Source organism: Ambystoma mexicanum, chromosome 2p (assembly GCF_040938575.1).
Source record: "Ambystoma mexicanum isolate Mex_15411 chromosome 2p, UKY_AmexF1_1, whole genome shotgun sequence".
Taxonomy (NCBI): Eukaryota; Metazoa; Chordata; class Amphibia; order Caudata; family Ambystomatidae; genus Ambystoma; species Ambystoma mexicanum.
This window is the reverse complement of record NC_090923.1, coordinates 1,052,296,985-1,052,322,632: the sequence shown is the minus strand read 5'-3', so window position 1 is coordinate 1,052,322,632 and position 25,648 is coordinate 1,052,296,985. Positions and strand designations below refer to the sequence as shown.

Genomic DNA, 25,648 nt, shown 5'->3' with positions numbered 1-25,648 from the left:
GGGAAGCAAGGTTGTATCCAACTTGAATTGAAACACTGAGAAAAGCAGCCATCCGTGGTTCTCGAAGGACAGAAATAAAGGCTGCAGAGATAAGTGTTTAAAAACGCTTCAATGTTTGCGTGCATGAGAAAGGCAGTCATGATAAAAGTGCAGCAGTACAAATATAGCGTGTCCAAAAAAAGAAAAGTGTGGAAGCAGATAATTCTGTAACATTTTATTGCATTTATAAAGTGCTTTCACCAAAGTTCTATACAAGCTACAATAAGAATTGTATTAACATAATCGAAGAAAATTAGTGACAGAAGTTTTTAAAGCAGAGTGAAAAGTAGCACAGTGATGTTAAGAGAGATAGAAAGCCAATACTTGGGGGTGAGTGAAAACGAGAGTGCAAGTGGGGGTTTATGAACTGTCAGAAGGATTGTTATTCTAAGGAGCAAGAAGGGGGTGTAACAAGGTATAAAATAAGAAGTGTCACATAGCAATTTGCTATTCTATAGGTTTGCGAATTAATTGGCACTTGTGTAGTAAAGCAAGCCATTTTAGTTACCCTGTTCAACACAACTTACCCTGCATTCTGCTCGTGCCTTTAGGGTTCTCTACTCTCTTCTCCGTTTGCTGCAAGTTCAAAGGGGTTAAATGGAGAAAGAGTGCAGCAGTAATCCTCTCCTCCAAGTGCCAGAGGCCTGTGTGCGGGTGCTAGGCAAGATTTTCTTTCAAATAATTGCAAACCAGAGGTAATCGGGAGGATTCTTTGATTAAGCCAACTAAATCCTGCCTGGCTTGCATTACCAAAAATATAAGTTGTTACAGAATGCATTACTGTATTGCTACTGCAAAACACTGCATTGTCTCCATGCTTTCCAGTAATGTTTAGGTTTGTGTACCTAAATCCCATTGTCACAACTAAATTTCATGGCGTAGGGAAGAGGACGAATGAACACTTTAAAGTGTACATGACACCATTTCTTTGATGGCAAGTGTAGTTCTGTAACCTGCTGGTTACATATATCTGTTCAACTGGTGCTCAACCCACAAGCTGATCTTAATACATTGAAATTATATCAACCTGTTTTATACCAGCTAACCAGAAAGTGAGGTGAAACTACAATATCCCACCTACTTTGCCCAGTTCTCTGCCTACTACGCCATCCAGTGGTCCAGGAAGTCTGTACATAAGCAGATCCACTGTACTACTAGCCTTCAGAGCGCACTTTGCTCCAGGATTGTTTAGCACCTATGGGAGAGAACCAAACTGTTCAGAGCCTTTTTATCATAACCATGTGTCCATTCATGCAGCCAATATTTTACATTTTACAGATACTTGTCCAAGGCTTTCTGCCACTTACTCTAGTAGTTTTTATGAAGGGCAAATAGCATTTGGAGGGGATGTGTTAAACTTGTATTTAACATTTACTTTGTATGTGGTAAATGTTAAATACATATTTCACTGTGCATGGCTGGCAGCAGTGCTTTTCACAAAGCGCATTTCAATTTGCCATATGTGCCATGGGTGGAGTGCATTTCTCTTCGGTCAAATAGGTAAACTAAGTTACCTGACCTGCAGGTGTAGTGGAATCGAAGAATTTGCAAGGCCCGACTAACGCATTTTGACGGTACACAAAACCGCTGTATTATTGCTCATTTTAGGTCTCTGGTACAAACAACAATGTATACAATTTTGCTAATTAGCAAACTATCAATTTCAGAAAAATGTAAGCCTTGGTCTAGCAGACTAGAGGGATAGGCCAGGCCATGAAGACATTCGAAATTGAATAGGGAGAGGGAAACTAGGATAAGGAGAAACAAATGAGGGGTGAAGATAGCGGGAAGAGGATAAGGAGAAATTATTTCCCATCCCTTCAGTCTTAACCGGAATTAAAACAAACACATGAACACAACTAACAGGGATTTATGAGGGATGAAGGACACCCTTTTTGAACTTCAGCTCGGAATGTCCTGTCCTATGAAATAACCTGCATATACCAGTTGGTGTTTGTTTGGCTGACATTTATTAGATCTTCCTTTCAGTTGAAGGGAATACTGGACATTCAAGCATGAGTGTTTGAAGGGCTAGTCTGCCCCATACTCAGCTAGTTTACTGGAGCAAGGCCAAGGGCTTGCATCCAATGGATAGAGTGGGTCTAAATATGCATGGACAATGGGTTGCTGTATGAAAACAGAAGTGTTCATAGGGTCAGTGGACAAATACCACTCGGCAAACATGGAAAGACTCTCCGGTTGGTAATTTCCACTGCCAGCAGGCTACGTCATACTGGAACTGAATTATACTTTTCCCATTAAAACAGATTAACTTACACTTCCATGTTTGGGTCCATTGTTCTCATCAGGACAGGACAAACTTGCCAGAAGGTCTAGAAGCGGGTTTTCTCCAAGTTTCTCTAGTCATGTGATCTGGAAACTATACAGACTCTGGACCTGGAAGGTGTGATTGCTATGCTGTGTTCTTTGACTTGCAAGCAAATTAACAAAATGTCTGGAAGAAAACCAGTGAGTCTTATTTTGGACATAGCAAACACTCCAATCAGCTTACCAAAGGTAGGACAATAAGAAGGAAAAGGAAAGTTAGTTAAGTACATAGCATATCACTTCCAAGCCTTGGTGCAGTCAATATGGAGGTCTCCAGACACAAATTTAACATCTCAAAACAAAGGGACCACAGATTCAAGATGGAGCCTGAGCATCCCCATTACGAAAGCTTGTGGGTTTAGTTGTCAGAGTATCTAGGATTTGGGTGCGAAAAAGTTAATTGCATGCCTTGCCTGGGTTATTTTTTTCCCCACCAACCTCCCATGGCAGGTTGACACATTACTATTGAAAAATTTAAGTTACTCGTGGGAGCACCATAATATCTATGCCTCATGTACCCTGGTCACTTAGAATTGTTCGGTCTGTGCATCTCGTCTTATTGTCGGCCCTGAGGCCTATGGAATGGTGGCAAGTTAGAAAAATTAAATTGCTGAGGGGTTTGTATAGTTTCCCCATCAGAATGGAGTGCTTTAATTATTCAATTTAGTAAAATGGAGGGATGAAGGGCTGAACCTTTCCCGACAAAAAAAAAAAAAAAAAAAACTTGCATTGTAGGTTGCGAATGTGACATTACTGCTCAATACAATGAGCCTTACCAGCTTATCCTGTAATAAGGACCATATAGTGTTAACCACATTGTTGGACTTTTAAGATTGTCACCAAGAACTATGAACCTTGAGGGATTTAAAGTAGAACTCAAGACAGAAGTCAAAGAATATTTATTTCGGCTTACGGCATGCTGTTGAGGAAATCACGCTAGGGATGCCAACGATATAAAGCCGACCTAAAGTCATGAATCTCCAAGCAGAAACTTGCAAGGACAGCAACCTCCTTAAACATCAAGTATTTCTAGGTGGGGGCAGAAGTTATGCTTTAGACAATGCCCCACCTTTTCAGGTGTTGCCTTTATAAAAACGAACCAGCAATGTCTGCTCTAGAATGAGACCTACAACCAGCCCTACAGTTAGTGTACCTACCAGCCACGTTTACTCAACAGGCAAATAATCCCAACATAAAAAAATAAAATACTCACTTCAATATCGTATCTAGAAACCGGCCTAAGGCAGAGCAATTCACCATCGTCCAGGTCTCCTACTGAAGCCAGCAAATGTGTGTTTCGATCAGGCACAATCATGAAATCTACACATGGAATAGGAGTCATCATTTACACAACAGTTTCCAGTGGCTTTCTTCATTGCATGGGAAGTGTCCCATATTTTTGATTCATAAACCACAACTGATTTTGAAAATCTGGAAGTTTTCCGCCATGATCAACCAACCCCATTTCCTGGAGAGGCTGGAACTATGCGATGAAAGTTTAGGGCTAGGCAAGTGACTAATACTATCTCGACATTGACTAATGTGTACAGTCTTGTGTAGGTGCCTTGCCTCAAGAACCTTTTTTTAAAAAAAAAAATACTAAGAAATGTGACTGCTGCTTCACAAATTATGCTGACATTATCAAAGTAAAGAACTGACCACGTCTACGTTATCTAAACTGAGGACACAAGGTAGCCAAAACTCATGAACATGGTTTCAAAGTGGCCCGAGAATAGAAGTAATGTTTCCCTCCCCAGCCCCTCCTCCCCCAGCATGAAAACTGCCTTTCACAATGCAAGAACACAACATCTGGGTAGTTTAAGCCGAGGTCTAGCCACTGGGGACATGCAACCGCTGCAGTATATTCAGCATGGACTTATGTAGTCTCAAAGACTAGACAGATGCATGTTGAGCCAATAGGACCCGAGTAGGGCCACAAAGCAGAGACCCATTCAATACGTTAAAAAAATTCAAGTACACAAACCACTGAAATCCAAAAGGTATAGTCTTCAGTAAAACCAGTCTTTAGATGTAGACTGGTAACAATGGTCACAAGCCTGAAGTCAATTGGAGAATAATTCATAGCTTGGTTGCCTGGACAGAAGGTGTAGTCACCCACTTGTCAATCAAGATATGAGACTATGGGCGAGTGAGCAAAATGGGCCAGATCTGTAAAGGACGTATGTAATTAACCTGTTGATCAAAAAAGGGAGGGGTATGTGCAAGAGAATCGGATGTCAGACTTTAGCAGTAACCAGTGTAGTCTGATCAGGCAAGTTCCCTGAAGAGCATGCGCAGCAAGCCACCGCAATTTGTTTAATGGAAGATTTACATACTAGAGTAATTCAGTTAAGAGACAAGACTCCTAGTTGAGTTGTAAATGCAAGGGAACAGCAGTTTCAAGCATGTCAAAAGGAAAGAGCAGGTCTACATTATCTGGGATTTCACATTAATCTCTGAAATCAGGGTAGACACCTATGCTCCTTAAATTGGGAAAGTTAGGACAGGGACCAAAGGAGACATGGTTACAGAGGGGTTACTCATGCACCCATCCAGACATTTAACAGGGGAGAGCACACAAACGAACTCTGGTGTGTTACTTCAATCAAATGTCACATTTCCATACTTCCAAACGAGAGCGAAAGAAAATTGGGCGAGCATGAGGGCAAAGAGGATATTAAACAGTATGGTACAGAGCATTGTGGAACCATTAGCAAGGCTGTAGGTCAAAGAAAAGCGGTTCTGCCTCGAAGTCTTGATCAACAATTTGGATGTTAGTCATTAAGCAAGACGATCTGGGTGAAAAGTTGTGAAAAATTACAATGCAATCAGGGCTTCCGCCCAAATATAGGAGAGGGGTCAGAAAGATATTCATGCCTCTAATGGGTCTGTAGTAAAACATGAAAGTTACACTCACTGATTGAGGGTAGCCGTTTGACAACCACCCTCTACAAGAGTCTTGCAGGGAATGGTGAATTAGAAATCTCCCAACATGGGGCTCAGTCAACTTGACTAGTTCTACAGCTATTTAGTTAGTTATTGGGAATCTACCTCAATATCTAAGAAGGGATTGTTCTTGTAACTAAGCTTTTGAATTTATTTGCAGGTAGCAAGGTCTGTGTTAGAATTTAAGAGCTTATCGATAGAGACCAAATTCGCCATGTGTAATATAAGCAAACAAGTTCCACGAAGGGAGGTTCTTACACCTGACCTTGCTTTAGTAATTGATTAAATTGCTGCTACAATTTGATCATGCAACTGCTGAAATTTTTACAAGTTAGCAGGCAGAACTCGAAGGTTCTAAGGAGTAATTGCATGGTCAATGCTACTTTTATAAATCTTAGATACTCAAGAAAACCAAGCTAAACCGAGTCAATGGGTTTACTAGTTTATTTTGGTTCCTAAAGTCCCTCCCTCTCCCCACCCCAATTTAAGACACTACAGGCCACATTTTAACAGCTCTTCTGTTTTGCAGGTCCAACTGTATTTTTTGTCAATTACAGGCACCCACCCGCCCCCCCTCCATGTGCGACCTTTGCAATGAACATTTTTACTAAAGGATTAAGCTAATCACTACATCATAATCTACACCTTGCCTTGCTAAGAACGGCCAACATTGCTGGTTTTACCAGGCTGCATCATTAATGAACTGTTGGATACCTCAATAAACCCACAACAGTCCCTATTATGGATGACCAACAAGGAATATAAACTAGAAAAGTATTAAAAATATACGTTTTTTTATAGTTATGTTGTTCCAGAACAATTGACTACATACATCCAAGAGAAAGAAAAAGAAAACATGAAAACATAGAAAAAGGTACACAATACCTTAGATCTGGAACACTCACCCAAAGCCCTGAAAGCTTGCCACTAGTCTTCAGAAGACTCATATTAAAGAAATGTCACAGCTGCCATCAGTCTACCGTGCTGTGGGGCCAAACATCACTCAACCCAGCACACCTACACAGGGCTAAAGTGAATGAATCACAGGAGTTGTAACAATGGGCAATTAATGGCACATCAAAAGGCCACGAGGTAATGGGGCAGGAGGAGGAAAGGTTACGATTAATCCCGTCTCCCCTCCCCAAGAAACGTCTAGAAGTAACATGGGAATTGATCAATATAGTCCACGAAGAACTACACGTGAACACTGATTTTTTTCCAGATAATCATTTCTTTATTGACCCTGCAAAAGCCTCGACAATCCACACTTAACATTGGTAATTTTGAAATAAATGTTTACAAATCCTGATAAGATTTAAGATATTGCTTGTAACACGCAGGAACAACCTAAGTTCTAATGATGTTAGAGTGTTCATTTTAAATTATGAGTTAAGAAGCTAAACAATAACAGCGTTCAGAGTGCAATTTGAACAAAAAATTACTGTGGATATGTAAACAATCACCTATCCCCCGCCCCTTTCATCTTTTATTGTTTTATGTGTTAGATAAGTGTACACTTTCAGCCTAAACACTGACAATATTGTCACATCAGCAGTTTAAGAAAGGCAATGGGATTCATTTATTCTACCATATTATAATATAAATAACGTAAGTACATATAAGAACAATCAACGTTTTACATTATAAAGCTGTTAGTGAAAATTATAAAACACATCAACAAAACATGACTAACTAGCGAGGGAAAATATATATACATACATTATATATTTTAAGTGTGTGTTTACCCATCCTGGAGGTAGTACTATAGCGACCTATATCTATACTCTAGGAATAAATGGAAAATCTCAAATTCACAGGAAAGCGTGTTAATAGAAAAGTCCAACTCGGTGGACATGGGCAAATAAAAAGGTTTAAGAGTTTAGGTCTGAAGGGGGGCAGGAGAGAAAAATGGAACTGCCATTAGAATGCCACACACTAGATGGACTGTGGAGATTAAGGTACAAACAAGGAGTGGAATTAAAGCATTTATATAATACCCTTCTTTGGATCACAAAGAATGCCAACTCCTAAAGGAAAACGGACACCTTACCTGTCATTCGCCTTCAATATTCTATGGAACCACGTCCCCTAGTTCCTGAACACAAATAACCCCCGTGCATGCTTTACCTCCACGACAGCAGTCCAGTGCCCACACTGGACATCACGCCTCCCCCACAAGAAGCCAACAAGCTTTGCGTCCCTGTCCTACGTATTACCTCTCCCACTAAGGGACATCTCGCCTGTCCACTCCTTCCCCACCACCCTACACGTTCAAAACCAACTACATGACCATTAGACGCTCTATGTCTACTCCGCCCTACCTCTCCTCCATGACTGTTGCCTCAGCCCACCATCATACCATCTGCAACAGACACTACGCAATTGTCCTACCTACCATGCCCACCACAGAAAGGACCCCGCTCCAACCCCAACTCCCGCCCTGAGCAAGGGGTCAGCGCGCGCTCACGCTCTTTCCCGCGCTCTAGGACCAGGCGTGCACTGATCATGTTCACCTGAGCAGAGAACGCCTCCAGCCCGCGCACGCATACAACCAGCGGCACCGCTCTACCTCTCCGCGCACAGACACGTGACTCTAAACAAGTACCCCCCCCCTCCCGGTTCTCTTTATAGGCTGACACCTCCCTCTCCACAGTGGACCAATCCTTCTTCGAATAAACCAAACGGGTCCAGCATGACCTGCCGGTCGATCCTATTGGGCAACTGGGTAAGAAGATAACTTTTTCATTGGCTTCAACATGTTCTAGGCCCATGTTGTTGGGAGAAAGAAGGTGAAGCTGTCACTTAGTTCAGCCCCGCCCCTCATCCCACTCAACCAATCACACATGAAGGATTAGAGTGCAGGGGTTTGTTGCGTGCCTATCTGTAACTATAGCGACCGAAAGTTCTCTCTCACAGTCTTTGGGTCTAAACTTCAGGAAGTTAGGCCAATAGACCTAACTCTAGTGGAGTAGGTAGCCGCGCATAATGCCTGCTGTGCGGTCATTAGAAAAAATTATAACTCCCAATAGGCACCATTCCTTTAATGCAAGTTAATAAAAGGTCTCTAATCTGAACCCTGAAACAAGTTTAGTTGAAACCGTAAAGTGTCCCTAATTTTAACCTTTAAGTACACAAAATTGCATTCCATTTCAAATCTAAACTGTCTCAAATTTAAATCATAAAATATAATTTCCTGTGTCTCTTAATATCGACCCAAAATGTACGTCAGAGAAACCTAAACTATCACTAATAAGAACAGTAAACATCCTTCAGCGGATTTCAAAACAGTTTCTAATTTGAATGGCAAAATATAACTCAGTGTCCAACATCATAAACCATTTGAGCCCCCAAATGCATGTACTCAGTTTTTGAAATGGAAACAGGACCCTTGGATTGGAGGTGGGTGGGTGGCTGGAGGGATGAGAATGGGGGCGTATTAATGGTTGAATACACTGGTGGCTCTCTAAACAATTTAAAAAGGTGCAGGAACAGGAGACTTAAATCTAATACATTTTTTTAGAAACACGTTTAGTCCCTGATTTAAGAGCATAACCACAGTATCGGTTCCTACATCTGTCTTTATTTACATTTTTTTATTTTTATTTTTACATTTGTAAAAGTGCACAAAGCCCTAGGCGCTAGTTGCAGAGCTCACATAATGTTTGGGGAGTACACAAAGAAGTAGTTGGTTGAAAATGTAGGGTGTACATGGTAGATGTAGGTAAGATATTTTTGACAGAGTCTACATACATGATAACGTTCCGAGGCACCTGGGAGGGAGATTTCTTCAGAGAAATCGGGAGACAACAATGTCCCCATAGGAATGCATTGGACAAAGAATAATTTTAGGCTGGAGAACGTGAAAAATAGCAGTATTTTTCACTGTAAATTGGGAGTCTCCCGCCTAAATCGGAAGGGTTGGCATGTATGAGTCTAGTTGGTGTGAGAAACCTGAAGACACTCTCACAACCACTCCCCAGGGATCTTTTGTTCAGGTGGCCAGGGGAGGGCCATCGCTTTTGAATCCCGACCCTGCAGGCGGACAAGCAAGGGAAGATCGCAGGGATTGGAAAGAGGGTGCCTGGATCAGCGAGATAGGTATCCCCCTTCCCTAACACTGACTTACCCTCCCTTCCCTCAGCCTTCATGGCCTACTTCCATTCATGCTCTATTTTCCCCTGTAAGTTCCCACCAAGTACCAATAAAAGGAAGAAGCAACTACGAGTAATGCACACTTCCTATCACAAACACCACTCTAGTACTGAGACGAAAAAGAGGTGCATGAAAGCATCCCGTACTGAAGGTCAGGGATGTCCCATTGACTGGGTTCAATATGGTCAGTGTGAGACAGGCATGGTATCAAAAGAGACACAGACTCAAAGGTAACCGTTCGAAAACCTTTATAAGCTTTGTTGGGTTGGTGGAATGCCTAACTGGCCCTAAGTGGTGATTCCCTCAACTGATGCCGTCAATGTCCGTAAGTCCAAAACCAAAGCCTGTCTGTGTCTTGCCCTCATTCTTAGACAAAATGTGTTCAGGGAACTTTTTAAAGAAAAAAATGGTGGTAAAAAGGAAATGTAAACAACAGCTGGTTTCATTTAGTCTTACTAATAGGTGTAGTTCTGCCAGTTCAAAACTAGTTAAACTCAAAAGGGTTGCCCTTGGAACCTTCCACGTGGGGCTCTTGCCTTAAGTCAATAGAATTCACAATGTCTCTCAGGGTTCCCTTCCCCAAGCTTCGTTCATTCCAGTTCCAAACAAAAAGCCACAGTTCTTTCCATGGGGTAGTGGTTTAGGCCTCTCTTTACAATGTTGTACAATGTCTCTGTTGGGCCTCTCAGGGTTCCCTTCCCCAAGCCTAGGCCCCTCTAGTTTCACACAAAAGTTCACCTTGTCAAGAAGCACAGTTTTAACACACAGTTCTTTCCATGGGGTAGTGTTGGAGACTTTCCAAAATGCTGGGCTTCTCCCCCTCCCCTGCGCAACCACTCTGACTCCTGAAACTCTCCTTGTACTCTGTTTCTTCCTTTTGGGCACCTTTCCGTCTTGGGCACCTTTCCACTCTGGCTTTGTTTTTCTTTCACCTTCTTTCACATTTCTTTCTTTCAATGGTGCACATCTGCATCCTTCTCTGTTCTTTGCTGTGCCTCTTCCAACTCTTGCACTACATCCAACCCTCTCTTCCAAAATCCCTTCCTTCTCAAGCCCTTCACTCAGCTACCTCCAACTCTCTGAGGGTCAGAAGGTTCTCTAGATAGAGAGTGGGGTGTAGATCACTCTCCTCTGCAGGTGCCTGCCTCTGGAATGGCCTCCCTGTCCCTCTCAAACTTGAGCCGGAGCACCTGAACTTCCAGAAGCAGCTCAAGACTTTCCTTTTCTCCACTGCTTTCTCTCTTTCCCTCCCCAACTGTCCACAGCGCCGACTGGTTGCATGGCGACCCTCATAGTCTCACTGGGTACCAGGCTCCTCCATGATCAGTCTCCCCTGCACTGCCTCAGGGCCTACCGCGCCCTTATGTGCTGGAACTGTAACCACTACAGTCCACTGTCTCCTTGTACTTACCCAGTACCGCGCTGCCCTAGCTTGCTATTACTCAGAGCATTGCTGCCCTGATTGCACTTCCCCTTCTCCCTTCCCCCTGCACTTGGCCTTGTTGCACTTGCACAATCTGAAAGACACAAGGCCTAGTAAGATCGATTGTCTTGTCCTTCCTCTGTCTTCCCTCTCTGTCTTATCAAACCTAGAAACACTTGTGTACATGTCATATCATATCTTTGCACAATCTTCTTGACTTTATCGTGCCCCTGGCACATTCTGTTCTTTGGTCATGCACCCTTGTACCTTCCTTTGTTTGTCTCGTGTCTCTTGCTCTTTCCCTTTTCAACCGGTGGGTCTTTTGTACCCCTTTTACTGCTTCTGGGTCATTCGCCCTCTTTTCTTTACTTTTTCTCACTTTTGAATTCATTTTCTTAATCTGTCGGGTTGCTTGCACCCTTCTTTCCTGTTTCTGGTCGCTCGTACCATCTCTTTGCTTTCTTTTCAATTGTTTTAAATCTTTTACTTATTTTCAATCTGTCGGGTCGCTCACACCCCCTTTTCCTGCTTCGGGTTGGTTGCACACACACTTTACTGTCTTTCGCTTTGCGCCCTTAGCGCACTCTTCTTTTCTTTCCACTTACTGCTTTACTTTCTGCTTTCAAGGTGCCGTTGCCGCTCCAACCATCCTCACACACCTCGATTCCTCTCATTCCCCTAGCGAGACTCACCCAGACTGCACAGCACCGGCGAGCAGCTCCCCGGGATACGGGACATGAGGTTAGGGTCTTACCAACTGCCCCTCAGACACTCCTGGGACCGACACATGTCCCAGGGGAACGAGCACTGGCCTGGACACAGCAAATAAGCAGCACCTCGCCTTCCTCCGGCTTCACAATGACACAGCTCTTTTGCCTCACTGTGCCCCGTCTGGTACGCCGGGCCAGCGTCTCAGCATCCCGTTATCCTCTGGCCCTCCCAGGCTTCTCATGTTGCTGCCTTCACGTTCCAACCAGCAATCCCAGCCCGCTCGTACTTCCTAGCAGAATCACACCTTTTATACCTGAAGTAATTGTCAAGTGGAATCAGGTGTAAATGGTTTGGGCTGATTGCCTGACCATGCCTGACTCTGTCAGTGGGACAGTCTACTGTTGTTAGATGGTAAGCCTCACTGTGTATCCCTATGATGTTTCTATGGGTACTTCTCATTACTCCCAATCACCTCTTCCTTGTCACAGTACTTGTTGGAAATGAGCAGGGTGATACAAGACAAATTGGGGATTTATGTTTACCGATGACATTATTTTAAGGCGATTGGCAAAAGAGAGAGGGGAACGTGTCAGATTACTCCCTACCCCAAACACTCTGACATGAGAGTACTGATCTTCATAGTATTTCTTATGATCTACACTAGGGGAAGACAAAGAAGTGTTGGAATTGGAGCTATATCTTTTGTCTTATCTTGTCCTCCCCCTTGCTGGGTGTTGTTCCAGGGTGACATGTTTGTCTCTCTCTCGGATTAGAGACCATGGGACCTGCATATCCCACAAAGGCTTCTGGGATTTCTTCTCATTGGGATACTGCATCTTGGCTGAAGTATTCCCCTTAGTTCAACCCTGGTCTCCCCTTCCCAGATGATCCTCTCTCGCTTGTCTACCCCGAGGGCTGGGATCCAAAAGCAGTGACCTGCCCCTGGCCACCTGAATAGAGGATTCTCAGGGTCCACATTGGAGAATACCCTTAGGTTTCTCAAATACCCTTCCCCAAGAACACTGGCTACCTGCTTTAGGGCTATTTGTAAAAGAGGGGATTGTCCCTTTTGGCTGAGAGCCATGTCCAAATATCGGAGTCATGTCAATAGTACACAATAATGGAAGAGAGAATTCGACACTCTCCCTCGAACCACAGAAGCCGAATGCATTCGACCCTCCCACCATGGTTGGCACAGGTACCTGATACATATAACACAGATCACCACGTGGCAGCCAATGGGAGGAAGAGGAGTTAGGGAGATGTTGTGGATAGGGTAGGGGGTTTTAAGAGCACCGGATAGAGGATAAGGGAACACCTAGTTTGGATAGGACAGGGGAAGTAACAGGGTGAAACCCTAGCCTCCCTAAACTAACCTCGTACTACCTGCTCATAAACATACACCATGCAATTCCTACTTTGTCCCACACATGATAAGCACACCTTAATACGTGTACTGTCTTTTCCTTTCACATACAACAATACATGTAGCAAGCAGTATGAACACATACAATTGGGAATATTCCCACCATGATGAACAATACACATGGCCCTCAGGGAAAGCAGAAGCACAGAATATCAACACATAACATGATTGTGAAACAAAACATCAACTATGCTGCCATGCCCGTTCCTGTTTGAACAATACCCTGAACAACCAGTTACAGCACTGATTGAGAGGTAAATAGTGGCCCCTCCACTTTGAGCACAGGTGCTTCATCAAATAAACAATATGCTTGCATTCCTCTTCCAATGCTTTTCCAACTTTAAACAAGCCATGCTGAGTTTATGCATTAATAGAGACAGTTAGAAATCAACACCCTGCCCCTCTCTCATGGTTGCCAGTTCACTGAGAGAGAAGCGCTTAGGAGCATACACAGATTACCCCTACAGCCCCTCCCGCACTTATCTGAGGTCCAGGGGGCCCACGAGCCTACCCGGACGAAGTCTTGAATGCCGAACACCGCCTGCAACATTCTCTCCCCCCGCCGCCACTGAAAACAGAATCCTGCCGCTTCAGCAATGTTAAACAAAGTTACGCGGCTGCGTTCCTCAATCTTCCTTCATGCCCGCTTCATGCTGCAAACAAAATAAGCCACACATGCCGCGCACCGTTGGCCCGTAATAAGCTGTTCTTAATCACTAACAGCTGGTCACATGCGCGCGCAGCTTCACAACTACATATTTCCCAAGTGCTGATGGGAAGTGTAGTTTTTCCAGATCTTACGTGTCTCCAGCCCTTTTTAAAGTCTTTTGCACACCAACCCTTATTCCTGACAAGTCAGGACAAAAAGGTTCTTTTTGCCAGAGACGAATGGGAGTAAAACAGTGAACCTGCATGCTCTACATGAGAGAGGAGAATCCGGGGAAATCCCGGCCGAAGAAGACCTCCTCCAGAATGCCTGGTATTACAGCTGACAGAATGACTTTATAAGTGTCGCTAATACAAATAGGAATGGGTATTCGTGGGTGCATTTCTTGATCTCTGTGTACACATGTAATCTGAGCTTTCTTGGCCTGCTTAAGGTCAACAAAGGGGATTGGATCAGATCGAATTGCAGTTCACTCAGCAAAGCACTCACTCTGGCTTCTATGGCATGAGGATACATTTCCATTGCCAGCATCAGGACCTTCTGTGTACAAGTCTCTTTACTTCTTAAAAGTCTCTTGATTCAGAGGGCCTGATGTACCAAAAAACAAAATACAACGTTATTTTCTTCTTACAAGTATCCAATTCAGGTGATTCACCCTGGATCCCCCTCAGCCGGCCTCAGATCAATTTTCTGTCACAATCGTTACTGTGGCTCCCCCTCTTCCGGGCTCAGATCCCCTTTTTACAATGTTCAGAGAATATTCTTTCTCAGATGACTCATTGTTCACCCCGGATGCCTCTCAGCCGGGCTCAGATCCTTTCTCTTATCCAATTAGTCTCCCTCAGCCGGGCTCGGACCAATTGCAGTTCACATTAAACTGTCGAAGACTTTCTAATGTGCACAGGGTTTAGCTTGATCCGTTGCAGGACCACTTCAATTTGAAGATTGCCTTTTCAACACTAAGCATCAGTTGAATACCAAACAGAGACTTTCAACTGAGCACCCACGTTGCGCCGGACCACTCTGTCTACGGTATCTTTCTTGGCCACCCAAAGTTCAATCACTCCTTTGGTTTCCAATTATATTTGCATCGCTCATCACTTACGCCTCACACACTGTTCTCTCTAGATTTCTTCATACAATGTTGCTGCTTGCAACCTTGGTTCAAACACAAGCTGGTTTGGTATCAGTCTCTCCAACTCACCAGCTGCGCTATTTTTACTGATGCTGCTTTGTTGTAGGAGTTAAGGACAATACCACAGAGGAAACCGCTCTTGCCTGACTTGGTTATCGATGCAAGAGAGCCCCGGGTACCTCTGATACACAGTGTAGGTCTATTCAGCTTTAGTTCCCGGTCTTAGGTTTCTTACTTTGCAAGGTTCACAAAAGTAACGGTCTGAAAAGGTCATGGGCTCTTCCCTCCTGGCAACCCTCCCTGGTCTCGCCGTCTTTCTCCTCATATTAAACTGCCTTCTTGTAACTGCTATTTCCTTGTGTGATTTGCCTTGCTCAGAGTGTGCTTTCGTGCTCCGCCTTTTATCTGTGTGGGGAAGTGTGATGGAAGTCAGGTGTGTATAATGATCAGTAATTGCCTGACCTTGCCTGACCATTGTATTGGGACACTTCAGGTATACGACTCTGGTGATAGCCCGTTGTCGCTCACGGTGAGCTGTCCGTGAGAAAGTGTTTGTTTCGGGAAAGGGGGTAGGAGGTTGAGTTCTTAGGTATCCTGCCTGGCAGGATGGGGAAATGGTGTTACAGGGAAGGGGATACCGCGTCTCACCATCTGGTGTCCCACTTCCACTCCCAGAAGACCCCTCATCCAGGTGATCCTCCCGCACTGGTCCACCCCCAGCAACTGTATCCAAAAGTGATGGCCGTGCACTGGCCACCTGGATTACAGATCCCCGGGGACTAGCGGGTGAGACACCTTCAGGTTTCTCACAGTCCATACTTTGGGACCTGCCAGTACCCTTTTGTTAAGTCTAGGGTTGATAGAAAATTGGCGTTTCCTAGTTTATCAATTAGGTCATTGATACGTGGCATGGAATAAGCATTGAAGTTGCAAATGGCATTAACTTGGCAGACATCTATGCAAAACGTCCAGGAATGGTCAGGTCTGGTGACCAATATGATAGGGGAGGACCATGGGCTTGAAGAGGGTTCTATAATATTTGCTCTTAACATTTTATTCACTTCCTCAAACACTATCTGTTTACGGGCTTCCGGGAGTCTATATGGTTTCAGATGAACCACTTTTCCCTTAGGTTTTCCAAAGTAATGATAGATGTCTTTCACTCTTCCTGGTTTCTCAGAGAATACATCGGGAAACAATATAATTACATCTTTTAAATCTTGTTGTTGACTAGATAGCTCTTGAGGAATTAATTCAAAGATGTCTATTTCTTCTGACACCAAACCGGATAGTATCATGGCATTGGTGGCAGACAGGTTTTCCTTCCACTCTTTTAAGAGATTTAAATGATGTAGATGGACCTTCGGTTTCCTGTCAAGTTGTACAGGTTCCTGTTTGTTCCAGTATTTCATATGGCCCATGACACTTAGAGACAAGCTTTTTTCCGAGGTAGGCAAGAGGACTTATACTTTTTGTCCTACGGAAAACGAAATTAAACTCACCTTTTTGTCATAGGTGGATCTTTGCTGGATTTGGGCCTTTTCCATATGAGTATAAACTACATTTCAAACAAGTCTCATATGCTCTCTAAATCTGGCAGCAGTTTGCAAAAGGTGAATGGGTGCCTCTTCTCGTTCTTTCGAGGTCTCCCGGAGCATGTCCAGGACATCTCTAGGTTCTCTACCACAGTGTAGTTCAAAAGGAGATAATCCAGTAGATGCCTGAGGGGTTTAGATGCCTGAGGGGTTTTCCTTACTGTAAATAGTGCCCAGGGGATCATACTGCCCCTGGACCGTACTGTAAATAGTGCCCAGGGGATCATACAGCCCCAGTCCTTCCCATCTTTATCTACCAACTTTCTTAGGATCATTTAAAAAAAATATATTTTTATAAACATTTTTCAAATAAACATCTTTTCTCCCCCTCCCCATTTCTCCAACTCCCACCAACCCATTATCCCCACTCCCCTCCCCACCTCTAGACAGAGTAACTTAAAACGATTCACTTATTCAATTTGACAACATACATTCTAGCTTACATAATGTTCAAAATACGTGGATTGTGTGGACACCATTGGTGTACAAAGTCACTGTTAAGTTAGTCCAATACCACCGCCCATTGTTGGAATTTGTACTGTCCCCCTTGAAGGTTATATGTCATCCACTCCAAAGCTATGAATCCCCACAGATCAATTAACCATTCTCTAACCCCCAGCAGATTTTTCTGTTTCCAAGCACTTGCAATAACCAACCATGCTGCTATCACCATTAACATGAAGGATTTGCTTTGAATTTTAGTAGGAAAGCTATTCTCTGGATCAAACAGACCACACATCCATACTTTAGGTTTCCAATTTATCTGATTCATCACCTCATCCCAGAACCTCTTCAAATGTGAGCAATCCCACCATATATGCCACCAGTCACCCCACCCTCCACATCCTCGCCAACATCCCTCTGTGGAAGTCGGGAACATTTAATGTAGTCTTTCAGGAGTGAAGTGCCATTGGTACATGACCCTATACCATGCTTTCCTTATCTGGATGGACCTTGTTAATTTGGGGATATTTTTCCATAGGTGTTCCCAATTCTCTGTTGGTAAATCTGTCTCCAATGTCTTGTCCCATTTATGCCTATATCCCCAAGCCTGTCCCTTCTTTTCTTCTATCAGTATCGAATATAACTTTGATACCATTTGTCTATTCCCTGAGTGTGTGGTAATACATTTTTCAAATATAGTGAACTCACTTCTTGCATCTTCCTACCCCACGGATCTGGCGAACCAATGCCTCAATTGGTAGTACTCTAATCTACCCTTTTCCGCAAGCTCCAACATCTGTTTGCATTCCTAAAAATGCAAAAATATATCCTCTCCAGTCACCATATCACCCATCTTTGTGCAGCCTACTCTCCACCATTGCTTAAACGTACCCTGTATCACCCCTGCGAAGAATTGCGGGTTCTCAAATAATGGAGTAAATGGTGATGGGCGAGTAGACAATGCTACTTTATCTATTAAGCGATTCCATATATCTAACACTACTGAGAGCATCTGGCTGGCCTGTGTATTTGGAGGTCTATCTTGTCTATATATCCACAATATCCCTTCCAACGGGCACCCGGCCAGTGCCCTATCCATTTTTACCCAAGCTTTCTTAAAAACCCCAATAAACCATTCCCGGAGTGCCTGGAGTTGTGCAGCCTCAAAATATTTTTCAAATCCAGCCAGCCCTTTCCCTCACTTTCCCTGGATGACGTTAAAATACCACTCTCAGAGTTTTATTCCGCCAAATAAATCTCCTAACCACTTTATGCAGCGCCTTAAAGTAAGACAAATGAATCTTGACCAGAAGAGCTTGGAATTTATATAACAACCTCGGAGGATCACCATTTTAATGGTAGCTATCCTACCTAGCCATGAAATGTGCAGTGGATTCCATTTCCCTAAATCTATCAGGACTGACACTATGGGCTACGGGACTTGCTAGGTGATCAGCTATATCTTCGTCTTCACTCGATTGATAACCCTCCCCAATCTCTTCCTCCTCACCTGAATAGTCCAGTTTCTTCCGGCGGGTAAGTCCGATGTACGGCTTCTTCTTTTTTAGAAGATATGGTCTACCTCGGAAAGAAGCCACCGTGACTCCCAGACAGAGAAAACCCACGGTGACTCCCCTCCGCGACAGCCAGAGGGGAAAAAGCCACTGGAACGGCAAAAAACCCCTAGATCATATATAGTCGTGAAGGTTGTGGAAGTCGTCGGCACTGTAGTAGGTTGAATGGTCCTTCGCCGAAAATCCAGGAAATAGTAAGGTCGGCGTGATTCCGTTAATCAAGGGAAATGGATAGGGCGGTTTACAGGTAGGTACCCCTCGGGTTGGAAGACAAGAGTGAACGGAATATCCAGGAGATAGAGAATCCTAGAGCGAAGAAATCTCAGCAGAAAATCAGCATGGGAACAAAACACATGAGAAGGCACACAGGATCCAAAGAAGGGGGGGGGCCCTAGGGAACGGGAGGAGGAGAAAAAACAGGAAGAGTATGGAAGACGTGATAGCAAGGCAGACTGTCAGATGGAAAAACTAGCGCAAGCAACAGGGTGAGGAATGAACTCAGTTGCAACGCGCTGAGCCGCCGGCAGCCGAGTGAGATATACAAACAGCGGCGGCCATCTTGAAAACAACTAGACCGAGTCTGGTAGGTGAGGAGGAACGTAATGGAACATTTTAATGGCGTCCTTGTTTCCACCTTCGCCACAAACGCCAGTCGCCGGCGGCAGTGACAGTATGCCCCCTCCGAAGGCTTCTCCCTCCCAGCCTTTCTGGATGTAGTCGGTGGAACTTGTGTAACAGTTGAGGAGAGTGAATATGGAACTGCGGTTCCCAGGTGTCTTCTGAGGAGGGATACCCTTTCCAATGAACGAGATACTCAAGACGTCCCCGATGATAACGGGAGTCCCGTATCTGAGATACTTCATATTCATCGGAAGCTGGAACTGGCAAAGTCCACAGCTTGGGGGATGCTTGTTTCCGAGTATCTGGCACAAAGGGGCGTAAGAGAGATGAGTGAAACACGGGATGAATCCGTCTGAGTCCCTCTGGCAACTTTAGGCGGAAGGCCACAGGATTTATCTTAGAAGTTATCTCGAAGGGTCCGATGTAGCGGGGTGACAGCTTAGAAGGCCGAACCCATCGAGGAAGGAACTTGATGGACAGCATGACCTTGGAACCCTTGTCCCAGGCAGGAACTTGACTCCGGTGTTTGTTGGTTTGCTCTTTGTAACGACTGCTAGCCTTAGAGAGGCTCTGATGGGCTGTGTCGTGGGCCTCCTTGATCTGCACAAGGGTGTTCTCCAAAGAAGGAATGTTAGTTTCCTCCCAGAAACTCGGAACTATGGACTGCGGGTTGTATCCGTAGGTACAAAAGAATGGGCTAATTCCTGTAGCCGTGTGGACAGCGTTATTATATGCAAACTCTGCTGTGGGAAGCAGGTCCACCCAATTGTCCTGCTGTTTATTGATGAAACACCTTAAGTATTGCTCTAAGGTACCGTTTAACCTCTCGGTTTGTCCATTTGTTTGGGGGTGAAACCCCGACGAAAGAGCTCTCTCAACGCCCAATGAATTGCACAATGCTGACCAGAATCTGGAGGTATACTGGCTCCCCCTGTCTGAAATTATCTTTTGAGGAAGCCCATGTAACCTAAATATGTCCTTGAGGAATACGTCAGCCATGATCGAGGCGGACGGGATCTTTGTCAATGGAGAGAAATGTGCAAGTTTCTAGAAGGCGTCTACGGTTACCATAATGCAGGTACAGCCTCGGGAAACCGGTAACTCCACAATAAAATCCGTAGAAATACATTTCCAGGGACCAGGTGGAACCGGTTCCTGTTGTAGCAGCCCCATAGGTTTCGAGGTGGTATATTTGCTTTGTAAACACACCATACAGGATTGGACATAGGCTTGAGTGTCGGCCTTCATGTTGGGCCAGATGAAAGCTCTTTGGAGAAGTTCCAGAGTTCCTCGTACTCCTCGATGACCTGCAGTCTTGGAATCGTGGCACCACTGAGTGACTCGTCTTCTGAGATTATTGTAAGGAATAAACAGTCTTCCACGGATAAAGTGCAACCCGTCCTTAGTGGTGACTGGTTGATTTCCCATATTGAGAGTAGGTTCTTGGAGGCAGGCTCCTCGTACTTCTTCCAAGAAGTTAAACACTGTAGATATGATCCGGGTACGAGGAAACATAAACTCCTTTCTGTACGGGAAGATAACATCGTCTTTGCGGGAGAGAGCATCGGCAACTAAACAGGGATGAATGTGATGACAAAATCAAACTGGGCGAAACAATGAGCCCATCTGGCCTGACGGGTGTTATAACACTCTTGCTGCTTGAGTATTTGCAGATTTTTATGGTCTGTTCGTATCTGGAACGGGTGTAGGCTCCCTTGGAGCAAATGCCTCCATTCCACACAAGCCAACTTCATAGCAAGTAATTCCTTCTCTATGACTGAGTAGTTGCGTTGGCTAGGATTTAAAGTCTTTGAGAAGTAAGCCACCGGATGTTCTAGGTCCTTGACTCTCTGAAGAAGAACAGCACCTACGGCTGCTGCAGAAGCGTCAGTTTCCAGAATAAAGGGTAGTAATTGATCTGGTTGTTTCAAGATAGGAGCTGAACAGAACTTGTGTTTTAAGCTGAGGAAGCTTTCTTCAGCCTCATTTGACCAGATGAACGGACCTGGGATTTCTTGAGAAGGGATGTAATAGGAAGAGTGAGTAAGGAAAAACTCGGAATGAACTTCCTATAGAAATTTGCCAGCCCCAGAAAACGTTGAATATCCTTAACTGAAGAAGGCGACGGCCATGACAAGATGGCATCTACCTTCCTTGGGTCCATAGTAACCCCTTTGTCGGATAGGATGAATCCCAAGTAAGACAATGAGGATTGAGCAAATGCACATTTCTCAGGTTTTACCAGAAGACTGTGATGTTGTAGTTTATGCAGAACTTCCTTTACATGTCGAGTATGTTCCTCCTGGCTCCGTGAAAAGACTAAAATGTCATCCAGGTAAACCACTGTGTTAAGGTTCAGAAGGTCGGAAAACAATCGGTCCATGAATCTCTGGAAAATGGATGGTGCATTGACTAGGCCAAACGGCATGACTTGGTATTCAAACAACCCATACGGAGTGCGAAACGCCGTCTTCCACTCATCTCCTGTTCTTATGCGGAGTAGATGATACGCATTCCGTAGATCAAGTTTAGTAAACACAACAGAGCCTTGGACAGCCTCTAGAATCTCTGATATGATAGGCATAGGGTATCGATCTTTTATGGTCACTCTGTTTAACCCCCAATAGTCGATACAGGGCCGCAGCTCCTTGGTGTCCCGTTTGGGTATGAAAAACAGAGAGGCCCCAGCGGGGGATTTGGAAGCTCTTATGAGTCCATTTGCTAAATTATCATCAAGGTAACATCGGAGTACAGCCTTCTCCGATACAGAGAGGGAATACATCTTCCCAAAGGGGACCAATGCTTGTGGCACTAGGTCGATACCACAATCCTCTGGGCGATGTGGAGGAAGTTTAATGGGGGTCTGCTCCTGAAAGACTTCATTGTATTCTGAAAGACATTCCGGTATGCAATGGATGGAACTGCTTTCAACAGCAGACATGGGCCCTCATTACGACCCTGGCGGAAATCGAAAAACGATGGCGGAAATGCAATACCGCCATCGAATAGCGCTCGGTGCGACTATGACCCGTCACCGCAAAGTACGAAGCCATTAGCGACACCGTAGTGAACGCCAACGCTAACTGCACCAAGCACGCGCGCGCGCGCCATGCCAAACCGCAAACACCACCATGGTGCAACGGTACGCCAATTCCGACCCTAGCGGACATGTACCTAACGCCATCAGGCATGGCGGAATGTACCATTCCGCCATGGCGAGAAGTACGGCATCGCGAATCAACCGTAAACGGCCCCACTGAGTGCCTGTACACCTCTCCCTGCCCACAAAGTACAACTCCCGGTAGGTGCAATGAAGTCACAATGCAACCATTGAAATGTACAAAGCACCCATGCATGCCAACGAACAAAAGCAACACAAGAGGGGCCAATGGGAGCTGCAGGTCATAGATGGCACGAATACAGAAGCCATCCCAATGGACATGACCACAGTCCCCCACCAAGAAACGCACGCAAACACAGGCACCTGTGCCCAGCAACATTCCGAAAATCACATCATTCCACCAGTCCACCTGGCTGACCGGCATCTGTTACACAAAACCCAATCCCCCGCCCCTGAGCATGACAACATCCAAACAGTCATTTAGGCAGCCCCCATCCCTGACCTCACGGGCTTAGTAGGCAAACGCGCCCAGTACAGTACCACGCAACTAAACCCCGAAGCTGGAACCCAATGCAGATCCCCTCACAATACATCGCCCCCCAAATAGGCATATGCCACATCACTTGCAAAGAAAAACGCTACACGGGCCAAATCAGAATAGCAATTTATGCACATCAAAGACACCAAGCCCATACAGCCATCAGGCCATGAACTCCAAAACACTAATCACCATTGTGGGCTGCATCCGCAAGAAATGACCAGCCACTACTTGTGTGTCGCCCTGTACCCCCATGGTACACAGAGCCACATTCACCTACGAAAAGGCAACATGGAAGCGCACAGAACCGCAGGGCTGTCCCAATGGGGAGGCACTAGTCCAGCTGAAAGGCCGAAATGTTGCTCCGAGACACCAGTACTGCGTAAGGGCATGTGGGCCATTGGCGATCGTCCCATAAGATCGTAATGCTGCTCCACCGATTAACACGAAGCAGCAGGTGTCGGGAGTAAAATCCATCTGCAGGAGTGGCATACAGATGGCAGTGGCAAAAGGGGAGGAGATACCTGTCAACCAAAAGAAAAGAAAAAGAACAGAATGGCCATCAGAACTACATTCCAACAACTCACTTCAATGATCACACGAAATCCACAGCCATATGCATGCTAGCCCACTCAAAAGGATCATCACCACCCCAAAACCACTTGCGACTCATAACCATCTATATCGAGGTGCAAACACCATCACAAACGAGTGTACCTGTGCATGCGTCTGTCAAAACAGAATCCATCAGATGGGAATGTCAACGTGCATGGACACAAGTGTCTGAGGGCGCCTCGAGACAGGGAGGGCTCAACAAGGCCAGATAGACGATGGTCCCACTATGGCAGCCCTGCATCACATAGCGTAGGGGAGGCGGATAGATCCCAAGAAGCCCTGTACATGGCAAACTCTGTATCAAATCACCTGCCCATGCATCCATTCATCATTCCCTCATCCCGGGATCAAAACGCCTGAATATTTACTCACATGACATTAGAAACATCCATTGAGTCTGTGCGTTATGCAGCCTGCAAAATCCACAGTGCCCCAGCCCGTAATTCAAGTGTTGTGAAGTAACATGTATTTGGGAACGGCCGACCTCATCGGCCACGTAGCTAATGCGCATCCCAAACTATTCATATCAGTCATTGCTCCCTCGCCATGGGCCCTGTCTCAAGGACATTGAACAATAGAACGTTATATTTGCAGTCAGACCTGTGGGCATCTCCTCGCCGCCAGCTGATAACCGAAAGCGCCGCCCTTCGAATTCCTCATTTGCAACATCACGTCGAAAAGGCATCTGTGGCCGTTTGAAATCACTAATTATTCCATCGAGTGCGGCTGTGTGTGAAAATGGCAACTGCCTTCACCCACGAATGGGACGCCCCGCCCGTCGTTGCAACTCGGTACAGTGATGCATGAGGGCCCACCGTTACTCGAGTACTACGTTCCACTGACCCTTCACAAGTCTGTTCGCGACTGCACAGATAGAATGGGAAACAATGGGACCATAGCCGAATGAACATAACAACCAATCCAACACGCCCATCGGGTACAAATACATGATAGCAATAGCAAGATACCATTCCCCGAATTGCAGCGTTGTGCGCGTGACGTGCTCGGCCAAAGGGGAGAGCAGTTTGCACAGGTGGAATGAATCACCACAGGTGGAGGCCATACAGCCTGAAAACACATGAATTGCACAGCCAGTCTCCTCCCACAACCACACCGAAATGCTACCGGCAGGACTCGCGATGTTGGCCCTGGGGGACCTGATAGCACTGCAAGTGCTCCGACTCCAAGAGGAAGACGAACACCAACTACAACCGGCCGCACGGAGGAGACGCAGGAGGAGGAGGAGGGCAAGGCAGGGCCAGCAAGGCCCACCAGCACAGCCACTACCACCACGCAGGCAGCCCGCAATCCCACGCCTCCGAGCACATCCGTTCAACCTCACTGATGAGCAGATCCACACCCTCTACCGTTTGGACCGGGACACCATAGCCGCCATTGTGGACATGACACAGGCTGACCTTGTCAGCATGATAGATAGCCCAACCGCCATCCCACCCCTACTGAAGGTGGTGTCTGTACTCCACTTCCTGGCCACAGGCACCTACCAGCACACAGTCGGACAGTTGCATGGCATTTCTCAGCCACTGTTCTCACGGACACTATTGCAAGTGCTCGATGCCCTCCTGCAGCACGCAGACGACTACATCTCCCTACCACGCTCGGAGCAGGAAATTACAAACACGAAAGTGGGATTCCATGCACTTGGCGGCATACCGGGTTGCATTGGTGCCATCGACTGCACCCATGTGGAATTGGTCGTACCACATGCCATGGAGGCCCAGTACCGCAACCGAAAACAATTTCATTCCCTGAATGTACAAATGGTGTGTGACTCCAACAGGATCATTACACATTGTTGTGCCCGATTCCCTGGATCAACCCATGATTCTATGGTCTTGAGGAACTCTACAATACCACGCTACATGGAGCGACACGCAGGGAACAGATCCTGGCTACTCGGTGAGTCTCATTACATGCATGATGATGTGGGGTATGTGAATTGGCAATGACCTGGCAGGAAGGGGGGGGGGGTGTGCGTACGTATCAATGGCATTCCACATCATACGTTTCTCGTCCACATACAGGTGATGCTGGATATCCACTGAAGAGATGGCTCCTCACACCAGTCCGGAACCCACGGGACCAGCATGAGGAGGACTACAACCATGCCCACTCACGTACCCGTGTAGTCATAGAACAGGCATTCGGCCTACTGAAGGGCCGTTTCCGCTGCCTCAGCAGGTCTGGCGGGGCACTCCTGTACCGCCATGAGAAGGTTGCAAAGATGGTGATGGCATGTGTCATGCTCCACAACATGTGCGTACGTAGAAATGTGCCCATGCCCCCTGACGC

General features: G+C 45.6%; 1 protein-coding gene across 3 annotated transcripts in view; it reads right to left on the bottom strand.

Moving 5' to 3' along the window:
• The window catches only part of SPDYC (speedy/RINGO cell cycle regulator family member C), a 155,421-nt gene extending 147,515 nt beyond the window's left edge, over nt 1-7,906 (bottom strand). Inside the window, exons 1-2 of one of the 3 annotated variants that reach the window (XM_069643070.1) lie at nt 6,219-6,347; nt 2,317-2,494 (exon numbers count right to left, since the gene is read on the bottom strand). In XM_069643070.1, the coding sequence (XP_069499171.1) occupies nt 2,317-2,345 (29 nt within the window). In that variant the 5' untranslated portion in view covers nt 2,346-2,494; nt 6,219-6,347. Of the gene's footprint in view, nt 1-2,316; nt 2,495-6,218; nt 6,348-7,708; nt 7,791-7,826 lie in introns of those variants that run through there. The other 2 variants (XM_069643071.1, XM_069643072.1) reach the window with 2 other exon arrangements.
• Between the last annotated feature and the right edge of the window lie 17,742 nt (nt 7,907-25,648).